The following is an 11,876-nucleotide window of genomic DNA, read 5'->3' as shown; positions in this document are numbered from 1 at the left end:
TTATTTTTTCGACATCAAAAAAGATTAATTCATTTTTTATTCATGCTATTAACACGACACCATGCCCACAACATACAAGAAAGGCACGTTTTTGCTAGTATATCACATATAAACATTAAGGCGTACACCTATTTCACGCGCCGGCAAAAATAAAATAATGAGACCAAAAAAATATGATTTTAACCAGATTTATTTTGTAGGGTGGGGAACATTAATTGAATGTACCAAATTTCCTCCCACTCTCAGAGGGACAGTAGCCTACAATAGTGAACAGAAAGGGAGCATTTGCAACTCGACTCCATCTCCCTCCCTCCCTCGCTCGCTCGCGCTCCTCCTGGCCAAAACTGCTGAGCTCTTCTAGTGCGCTTCATTCAGATGGATAACTTCAGAAACATGGCTCTGCCAAACACTTCACTTTTACTGCTTCTTCTTCAACTGTGCGCTATTGCGTGGAAAGGTAAGTCACTTTCACCTCATTCCTTGCGGCGCTGTTTTTAGTTGTGGTTTAATTTTATGAGAAACTTTTGGAGCGTTGATTACGACCGCGCGCGTTTGAATGGGATGTATGCGATTAGGATGCTGCAGTTATTGTGCGGTTTTGAAAACATTCTGTTTGTAATAACCTAGTAATATCGTCTGTTTAAAGTTACTTAGACCACAGTTGTAAAGCGTTTTAACCTTGGCTTTGGTATTCGCGTGAGAAAAGTCTGAAGTTTCTCATCAAAACACACTGCACGTGAGCTAATAAATACGTTAAGCTTGTTCAAACATATACTATGTTTTATTTCTATACTAAAAATACATAGTACGTGTTTGTACAGTAATACAATATTGCTTTTAAATAAGCAAAGTAAATTTTTCTCATTAACCTTTCATTTTCATATGCTGAATTTGCAGAAAACTGTACGTTAAAACTGGCCTTGATACAAAAACAGCAGGTGGACTAAGTGCTTTAAAACAGTGATTTCTTTCTCTCTAAAACATCCTACAATTGGCATTTCTTAAAATATTTAATCTAATTACCCTATTTTATCTAGTGATGCAAAGCAAATATGTATTTAACAAAGCAAATATTTAAAGAGGTTTCATGTTAATAACTAGCCAATTTGCAGTTTCCTCTGGTGTTATGAAGTGGTTTAGATCATGGGACTGGCCACAAATACAGGCTTTGTGTGTCTGTTCTCAGATACAGTCTGTGGAACTCATTTACAGAGAGCTCAAAAATCTGATGATATGAGAGATTCTCACAGTGATAAGTAAGCTGTTCACAATATGCTACTCAGTTGTATAATCATACGTTTGTAGACCTAGATCCTCAAAACATAAAGCGTATATCTGTGCAAATTGCCCTGTCGGTCTCTTGTACATGACCTAGACGACTACCGAACCAGCCCTTCTCATTAAGGAACACCCTGACTGCATAATCCTCCCCTTGTCCATCTATATCTATCCCCTGGTGTGTTATCCGACTACATTTTTGTCCATCCTTTTACACTGTTTTCCGCCTTCATCGCTTTTTCTCTTTCTCTCCCATATTCTCTCCCATATTTTGTTCAGTGTGGATCAGGACTCTCCTGTAATGCTGGTTCTTCCAAAGATTCTTAACAAGCCCCTTTCCTACCTTCTGTTCACCCTTGTGTTAATAAGGTCCCTCCAGTTCCCCGGCAGATGAACTAAAGCTGTCTGTCCTGGGATTACTGAACACCCCGTTAGATAACAGCCCCTATGATTAAGAGGGGTCACCTTGCTCCCTCAATGTGAAGGGGCCATTTTTCATCTAAGAACTTGACATTGAAAGTGTCATCCTTACAATTTATAGTGACTTTGATGTGGATGATAGAATATGTACTGAAAAAAGGCATTGATTCATTTTTTTAAAAAACCTTTTTTGTGTAAATTGTCACACAAATAACCATTTATTTTGATTAAGCATAATAAAAGACCCAATATTAAAACAGTATCAAATTATAGTGTATATAATAGCATTATATATTAATATCACACACACACACACACACACACACACACACACACACACACACACACACACACACACACACACACACACACACACACACACACACACACACACACACACACACACACACACACACACTATGACTACTATTAATATATATATATATATATATATATATATATATATATATATATATATATATATAAATATAAAGTGTTAATATTAAATTATTAAATATTATTAGGTCAAAATTATTCAATTATAAAAAGAATTATTCATTTATTAGTCACTTTTATTGTTTAATAGTATTTTGCCCCTTTTGTGTAAACTGATAACCTGTTTATTTGAAATAACTATGAGCATAACAGTATCAAATAGTAATATCATATTACATTTTTAATAATATTTCTGTCATTATATTATTCATGAAACTGACATATTGGGCTCCTTTCAAGGCCACAGCAAAAGTCAATGAGAAATATCTTCATATCATGGCCCCCGTCAATCAAAAGTGAAAACCGGAGCTCTAGTGAAAATCCTAATATAGGACATCCGCCAAAAATATGCATTTTTATACAGATGTCCGTACTCATTCCCTTAAGTGCGTATGAGCTGCATTGTGTGCCAGCGACAAAGATGCCTTGCCTTAGACTTCCTGCTTCCCATAGCAGCCCATGACCCACAGTAGAGGCGATACAATTGAGTGGCTGTTTCTGGTTTGAAGGGGTTTCTATGCTCACAATCTTGGGTTGAGCCCCTGTCTGTCACTCTTGACAGTGAATGTCATGTAAAAGCCTGTGGGCTTATTGTTTTGGCCTGGCAGAAGGTGGAAATCAGTGAAGACCTCTATAGGGATAGTCTGCATTGTTGTTTTGCAGTTCAGCTTCAGTGAGCAACAACATGTGGATTAGAAGAAGATTGAGACCCTTACATATTTGAGTTTAAACTGTCAGCATTTGCAACTATGTGGTGCTGAGTATATTGTTTAAGCACAATTGTGTTATGGGTATGCAATATGAAACATCACTGATTCCTATGGAATCTGACTGATGGGAAGGTTCATCTCAAATTTAGGAGATAATCTCTTATCTAATCACACTGAGCCTTTAATGACTCTTACCAGCAGGGGGCAGCAAGAAGGCAATTACCTGAACAAAACTAAACACTTGTGTTATTGATTAAACATGTATGCATGCAACAAATATGCATTGCATTTGTAGAACGTCTGTTTGATTGCATGCTTTGAATTGTGCACTTGTTTCTTACAGCATAACTCACATTTACTGCTCTATCACTGCACATATTTAGTTGTTCAGTTTGAGGTATGAGGTATACATCTAGTTTCCTTTACCTCAGTCAGATAATTTCTTCCTTATTGTGATATAATATAAGTGAAACAGTTTATTGAAAAGAAACATTTTAGACCAGGGACTTCTTGTTGATTGGTTGAGGGAGATCTGAAAGCAGGCTTGCAGTCGAATGTAAGAAAGGGGTGGGGTTTAAGAAGTCTAGCATACGTCACCAGAGAGAAGTCTGTTGTTTCACTGTTAGATCCAGTTATGATATTTCGATAAAAAATTACAAGGTCAAAACATTTTTATAATAATGAAACATTTGTAAGCATCACAAATCAAATTTGTATTTTCTGTGCCACTAGTGTCACCAAATGGAATCGCAAAAATAATGATTGTTTTCATACAGGTTTCCTGAACCGTCAACCTGTCTGCCATTGGTTGGCCAACACAGTGGATGAGGAATTGAAAGCCCTCATCTTAAGGAAACCCTGCATAAATAGGCTGTTTAGACGACTTTCTTTATTATTGCATTTAAACACAACAGAATACATTTTTACTATTTTTTAATGTGACATACCATGCTAAAATTACACGAGACCTGATGAGAAGTCCATTTTAATGTTTGGCTCTACTGTAAAACAATTCTTACCAGGTAAATCATTAATACAATAACTCATTTTACATTAACTACAAATGAGACCTTATTGTAAAGTGTTACCATATAAAGTACTTGGATGCATCCAAACCAACGCTAATGATTCATTCATTAATGTTCACCCTGGTAAACCATAAAAATTCACTGTATATGAATCACTGAAAGGTCAGGCAGTTACTATGGTGACCATTTCATATTTTACACCTGTTAACAAAAGAATCATCCCATCAAATCCTCTAGACCCTTCAGTGCTCAACCACAGAACAGCCCTTTACTTTCAAACATAATTCAGTATTAGATCTCTTTTGATCATATCCCTGAAGTCGAGGTTTTGATCCTTCCTCTAAGATTTCCCTGTAGTGATGAGCTGAGACAGGCTAGACGACAGCCCCGCAGGCCAATCCTTGAAGTCACCCGCTTTGAGTTCAGCCAAAACAATGGCATGAGATTCCTCAGTTAAATGCCTGTATCAGTAGGAAGCAGAACGGGGGGATGGTAGTCGGAGGTGTGCGTGTCTAAGATCCACAGGTGAGTTTACAGGGTCAGATCACTATCTGATAGAGGTTGCTCTTATCAAAGCCTTTTGTGACTTGCCAATTGTGTCATTGAATGGAAAAGCCTCTGTGTTCGTCATCTAGTCTTCATCTGAGCTGTATTTGAACAAGGAGATACCTTTAAAGCACTGACTGTTTCAAGAATGAAGAAAACGATGTCTAGTCCTTTTGTGAAGGAATCCAGTCTGGCTGCTCCTCATTTATTGTTGGCTTACTTTTTACAGTATTAGTGTGGTCTGGGAAATGTGTCAAACTTGCTCTGGCCACGAGGCTGTCGGAGCTGCCAGCGTGTCTCATGTTACTTTATTCAACTATCTGTGTAGATTCTTGCATTTTCAAGGACGTTCTGAGTGGCACAATCTGCCATCGTAGCAACATTATGATACAACTAAAGAGTAAATATGTAAAACCCTGGATTTATAGTTATGGCATGTTTATCAGAGTCAGATGTGGAGACTGACCACATTAATGAAGCGTGAGAATGAATAACAATCATCCAAGTGCAACGAAGGGGGTGAAGAATTTACAGTGGACGGATGCCAGCTCTTTTTGCCCCTCTCCCTCACATTCTCACAGAATGTGTTTTTATTGTTTATTTTAGAAAGCTGTAAAATGAATCCAAAATTAGATTGGTCACACTCAAATTGTCCCAGTTTTTTTTTCCCTTAAAGGCATTATTTGTCTGAAAATGAAACTTCTGTCACCATTTACACACTAATCTATTTGACTTACTTTATTTTGTTGGAACACAAAATTAGATATTTTGTTGAATGTCCAGGCTGCTGCTTTGCCTAAAATGGAAATGAATGAGGACGGATGACGTCAAGCTCCAGAAGCAAGAAAACGCCATATGACCTGAAATGTTTCTTGAGCACCAAATCAGCATTTTAGAATGATTTCTGAAGAATCATGTGACACTGAAGAAGATTGTGAGATATTAAAACTTTTGATGGTAGTGTTCATGCTTTTGTTTTATGGAAAAGAGCAGTTTGGACATTTTTTTAAATATCTACTTTGTGTTTCACTGAAGAAAGGAAAGCCATACCAGTTTGAAATTTCACGAGTAGATTCATTTCTAGGTGAACCATCCCTTTAACATTGAAATATAATTATTAGACTGCTGAATATTACTTTCCTTTATTTGAAATGGAAGGAGGACATTTTCCCCACCAATACCATTCATAAATAATCTCCTTTTGGATCAATAGCAATTATATGCTTCATGCAACAGTGTTAAGGACACAGCTGTAGACAATTTTTTAATGCCATTAAAATAAATGGGAAATACATAGTATGTACTGATAAAAGGCTTAATTTTGCACACCATGTCCCTTGTGATTATTTGGCTTTATCTCATTATTATTCTCCAGACTTATAACCAGCTTAGCGCACCCTTCCAATATGCACTATTTAATTGGTTGAACGCAGCCCGTCATTTTTGGAGAGCCCCATCTGTGGGACACGTCACTGGCCAGGAACCGATTCGGAATCTGGCAAAAATCCTCACAAAGCAAATGGGATTTCGGAAATCTTCGGATAATGTTTTCTGCAAAATCTCCCTCTAAATCACTGCCTCTCATCCACCCCTCTGTCTTTATCACTTTTTTCATCTCTCTTTCTCTCTCTGTTTACCATAAAATCCACAGACAGCTGCAAACACCTGGTGGCTAACTCATTCTTGACGAGGCAGATGTGGATTTTTCTTTCTTCTGGATCTGTGTGCATGCGTGTGAGTTAGTAGGTTACTCATGTTACAGAAATCATACACCACAATAGTAGCACCTCGAGTCTTGCTGTCTGCCCCCATCCCCCACGATCTTAGACGCCTCCTCCCACATCTCCCTCATGCTCGCATGCCCTTCACTCAGGCTTGGCTACCGGCCCATTCAAAGGGAGCCAGGGGCTTCAGGCCCTTCATGTGTTTTACTTTCTCCAAACTTTTTATTGATTTTTGCAGGCATACCTGCAGTTGCTGTGTTTGTGTTTCAGGTGGCTTCAAGGTAATTCTCAGTGGTCCTGCCAAATAACCTAGATTAAGACTGTTTACTTTGAGTGATGTTATAAGTTGGCCTAACTTGATTTTTGTATTTTTGTAAGAAACTACGAGTGGGGTTTTGCCAGGCCATTGTTAAGCAGTTACTAAGGTGTCTTAAGTGTTTTTTTAGTAAGTTGGTGACTGATTGCTTGCCTTAAAGGGGCAGTCAAACCCCAAAATGAAAATTCTGTCATCATTTACTCACTTTTTTGTCCATATAATAGTAGTCAGTGTGAACCAAAACTATGTAGATGTCATTTTTGGGTGGACTATCCCTTTAAGAAGAACCACTTATGACTGTTTCCAAAATAACCTTAAGTCTACAGAAGCCAATAATTATTTTTTCATGACTGGACTTTTCTTTTCTTTTCTGGATCTATTGATTCATTTAAAAATACATTAAAATGCATAAAATGCCCTGAAAACCAGTGTTGTGCTATTTACTAAGATATAGTAACTAGTTACAGTTACTAGTTACTTCATTCAAAAAGTAACTCAATTACTTTTTTGATTACTTACACCAAAAAGTAATGCATTACTGTTAAAAGTAACATTTTAGTTACTTTTGAAAAAAAACATTCTTTAATGTTCCCATTAATGTTCTTTTATGCGTTATGGTCTACACAAACACAAAACTGACTCAAACAGAAAGTAATTTTAAAACACTATTTTATTTAAGTCAGACCAGCACAAACTGAAAATATCACAAGGATTTCTGAGGTGACTCGCTATGCTGACTCGCGATCTTCGCAGTAGACGCGCCAGAGAGAAATGCACATTTCATACGGATTACATAAGCAGAGAGCAGTCTGTAGTCTGTTTTCTTTCGTTTTGAATTCGTCTGTTTAAAAGTAGACATGTCTGTGAGGCAAGTAGGTTACCTTATACGCCGAGTTTCGGTTCATTTATGAGACGAGCTCCAGTTTACGCACTGGCGCCTCCGTTTCATGATTATCTATCGTCTGCTATATTTACTTCTTATTTATTAAATCCAGGCAATTGGTTGATGAAACATTGATTAAAATTAAGATACAATTAATACAAAACGAAATTCACTTTAAAGAAAGGTTTTGTGCTTTCTGTTTGATTTCTCTGTGAAAGTTTTAAAGCATATTTTAGTGCCGCTTTCAGAGCGCTCACGTACGGAGAACTGTCACGTCCGTAACATTGTTTCTTCCTCATAAATGCGAACACTAAAAATAAAATAAAATAAAATAAAATAAATATTTTGTCCTGTGGAGACTGAGAGCCAACCCTTCTTCATCCGGTGGGTAGTCTTAGCCTACTTTGGTTTGCGTAGGGTAATTCACAGAATTACTAAACAATATTTTAGGCCTATAAAATTCAGCCCGTATAAATGTGCATTTTCTAAGCTTAGAAAATGGACAAAATTCATTTGATTCTAATCATAATGTAACATTATTGTGAAATTGATTTCTTTATAGGCTATTTGCTATTAGTATAGTAAATCCTTATGTTTTTATCCAACTAGGCTAATTGTGGGCCTTATGTAAAATACGGGACAAATCGCTTCCCTTATTGATTTGATACGGGAAGCATCATTTTACTTGTAAATACGGGACGATTCCGTATTTTAAGGGACGGGTGGCAAGCAACCCTATCACCAATCCTACAATGCGTCGCTGCTGCAAACAGGTTAGGCTGTAGGCTACACTTCAGCCAAAATTAATTAATTTAAAAAAGTAACGGACAACGCACCATATGGTAACGGTAATGGAGTTAATTTATTTAAAAAGTAATGCGTTACAGTATGAGTTACTGTCAAAAGTAACTGCGTTACAGTAATGCGTTACTAGTAACGCGTTACTGCCCAACACTGCTGAAAACACATATTCTATGATGAGCATTGTTTTAAATTTGAGCATTAAAATTCATTTAGGTATTTATTTGGTTCAAAATGTGAAAATTGTCAGGGGGATATAACTATCCTGATACTGTAATGAAGAAAAACTTTAGATTTATAAATGAAATTCTTAAAGAAAACCTACTTTGACAAACTTTGTCCAGTAAATCAGTCATGTGGTGCGACCATCATGCAGATAAAAAACAAAACAAAAATGAGGATTTTATAAAAAAATCAACATGAAGTTGAAGTAGTAAGAAGGTAAATGTGTTTTAAACTGGACTTTTAAAATATTTTTAATTTTCTTTATTGTGGACAGGCACCCTTAATTTCTTCTGAAACAAACATTTTGCAGTTCTGTTTGGTGCTGTTAGCGTGGCAGAAATTACACACCTTTAAATATACTAGATATATCATCATAAGCTCTTCAGGTGTTAGTGGCATGTGATCTTGCACACGTCCTATTATGTGGTAGAATGGCACGAGATGTATTTCAGTGCTTTTTGAAATTTGATCAAGCCTTATGTCATCCTGCGTCTCTATACGAGTATCTTTCTTGACAAAAAAGCTGTCAAGACATTCATTGTGCTTTTCTGCTGATTACTGAAGGCAAAAATTCCTCAAGAACCACCACACCCTTTACATCTCTTTGTCCTCCAGCATGTTATACTCGGTTACCATCTTAATGGCTATACTTTCTTCTTTCTTTTCTTCTCATTTATAAAACAAGTGTTCTAATTATTCCTAAGAAACATGCAGTAATGTGCATGCAGTAAAACTTTCCTGAAAAAAATAAAAAATAACAAAATTGAAGGAATAAAAATAGCCTACAAAATCTGGGATATCTGAACAGATTTTCTAATAAAAGAGATCAAAAAGAAATGTGAAGTCTTGTTTTTTGGCCCAGTTTGTCCAGAATTTTCACCTTTTGTTGTACAGAATTTACCAAGAATATTTATTTTAGTGCATCACTAATACAATGTGTTATCTTTTAACTTGTCTTTGCTTTTAAACATCTTATATATAATCAGTACCATATGTTGTTGGAGACACCAGATTGTGTGGGCAAATTATCTTTTGGCTGAAGATTGATGAGTACACAGTCTGATAAATATCATAGTGGCAAAGGTTAGCGCTCACTTATTTCAGTCAAATCAGTGAAACAGAAGTAAACAGAATGTTCTTCATCTTTGAAATGTCATCCAGAACCACTCGAACAGCTTGCCCTTTCTCTCCAAGAGATGCATCTTGTTGGAGTTGGATTTTGAGGGGTGTGCAAGGGCACAAAAGTAGGCTTTCGTTTCTTCCATCAAAGATATATTAATTCAGATGTTCCCTGTCTGGGATAAACTGCTCTTTTCCGACCGAAACACTGTCATATTAAAAGCTAAGATGCTCTACAGCAGTTCAAACTTGCTGCTCTTGGAGACTATTTAATGCTCAGTTTCTCGTATTCAAACTCTAAACAGCATTCTGTAGAGAAACTGTGTTGCTGCTCGGAGATCTGTTGAAGGGGTAATATCTCCCAACACCCACAATGTTGGCACTGTACCAATATTCTGCCATCAGCAGTCCTCTTTTCATTCTTTCCTCTACTCCCCGTAGATCTGATAATCAAGCATAGTGGGTTGATACTGGCAGATCCAGTACCTAGATATGAGTGTGTGCATATGCACATGCATATTCAATAATGTACTCCCACAATGCATAGCCTTACAAACCCTGCTGTTGTGCAGGTCTTTGTAGTTGCTCTCAGCTGGGAATATGACTGGTAATAAAGCCTTGTATGTAATTTGGTGCCATTGGACTGTAATTTATAGACATTCTTTAGGAACAAATTCAACAAGCCTTTGCCTTAGCCATTGTATGCGTTTGGACATAGTAAATATAACAAATTCTGCTGTCAAATTTAAAGCTGAAGCGTGTAATTTCTGTCAGCAATTGGTTGAACAAACCAGTAGTTTCATCAGAATTTAACATTTTCGTCAATCTGAACTAATCCAATATGATGTCAGACTCTGAAAGTTCTTTTTATATGAATCCGAAAATTTGCAATCTTATTCACATATTTGTTTACATATGCATTACATGTATTACAAACAAAACTTCAGTGCAGTTCCCAGTCGCCGCATTCTAAATCAGAAAAAAGCAACTGTTAGAATGTCACCAGAGCTACCGCGAATAATTTCCATTTTTGCCCTGATGACATAAAAGAAAGCTGACATATTATGTCAAAAGTGCTTTTATGCAAATATTTTGTAAATATTCGGTCTCCTCCACTGATCCGTTTGTAAACTTAAACACATGTAAGATATTTTTTATTTCACCCACTTTATTCACATTTCAGGAGTCACCCTATGACTGGCTTACTTTAGGATGTATAGTTCGTCTTTAGAAATTGTTATTTTTTAGAAGATTTAGCTAATTATGGTTATGGTTGCAAGTTACATCGTTACCAATATAGTTGAATGATTTGGCGTTTCCAGAAACCATAACTCGAACAAACATTCGCAAATAGTGTTGCAAACTTATGTGGTTGTAGCTACAGCTCTCGAGCTGAGGATTAAAGCACAGTTTTTTGTTAAAAGGAAGCCGATGAAGCCGTGAACTCAAAAGCTGCGTTTCCACTGAATTTACCCGGAACAGTTTGTCCCAGGATCTTTTTCCCCCCATACCTGTTGCTGTCAGGTTTCCATCACAGTCTAAAGTACCGGCGTGGTACTTTTCTAGTTTCCGCTGGATTTTATCCTCTGAATTTAAGCTTAAAAAAGCCTGAACCTTGTCGTCGGTCCATCTGTCATATTTTTTAAACTCCTTTGTTGATTCTAATAGTAAACAACTCTGACTGCAACAGACTTTTAAAAATGGTGGTTGAAATATAATGCTGCGTGGAGTCAACCAATCAAAATGCTGTGTGAACTCAACCAATCAGCATGTTCAGCATCCAAGTCCCACCCCTGAAAGTTCCTGAAATTTGAAAAAGTACCTCACCAGCAGGGACTTTCTGCGGGGGAATTTTTTTACCCGGAACTTCATTTAGACCCTGGTTCCTGCGGTCGAACACAAAACGAGTACCACCACCCCATAATTTCTAGTTCCTGGGGAAAGTTCCTAAAGTGGAAACGCGGCTAAATAGATTTTGCTCTTGGGTTTTCACAATAAATTCTGTCTACATATTATTAAAAATTTGTGTTTTAGTGTACATTTTATTCGCTGTCATTAAATGATTGTGTTATTATGTATTGTGTTATATATTATTTCATCCATTGACAGATATTGGTATCTGCATTAAAACCCATTAAAGAACTCTAAGTGTGACTAAGTGCAACAGAAATTTTGGTTTATTAGGGTTAGGGTTATTAAAGCCATTCATTTTTTTAATCTTGTTAATGTGGTATTTGGCGTAGTCTTTACTCCCGTATAAATGCGGTTCACTTCATTTAGTCAGCAGTTTAGATCCACTTCACTGTTTAACTTTTTATTCCCTGTCGTTTT

The 11,876-nt window shown here is 36.7% G+C and overlaps 1 protein-coding gene across 3 annotated transcripts in view; it reads left to right on the top strand.

Moving 5' to 3' along the window:
• The first annotated feature begins 247 nt into the window (after positions 1-247).
• Positions 248-11,876, top strand: part of mcama (melanoma cell adhesion molecule a) — a 72,242-nt gene continuing 60,613 nt past the window's right edge. The window contains exon 1 of one of the 3 annotated variants that reach the window (XM_077206530.1): positions 248-457. In XM_077206530.1, the coding sequence (XP_077062645.1) occupies positions 376-457 (82 nt within the window). In that variant the 5' untranslated portion in view covers positions 248-375. Of the gene's footprint in view, positions 458-4,323; positions 4,457-11,876 lie in introns of those variants that run through there. The other 2 variants (XM_077206531.1, XM_077206532.1) reach the window with 2 other exon arrangements.

Source organism: Siphateles boraxobius, unplaced genomic scaffold (assembly GCF_051911475.1).
Source record: "Siphateles boraxobius isolate OS27281-9 unplaced genomic scaffold, OSU_SipBor_1 56, whole genome shotgun sequence".
Classification (NCBI taxonomy): Eukaryota; Metazoa; Chordata; class Actinopteri; order Cypriniformes; family Leuciscidae; genus Siphateles; species Siphateles boraxobius.
Note: the sequence above shows the minus strand (reverse complement) of the source record. Positions and strands in the feature narration are given on the sequence as shown.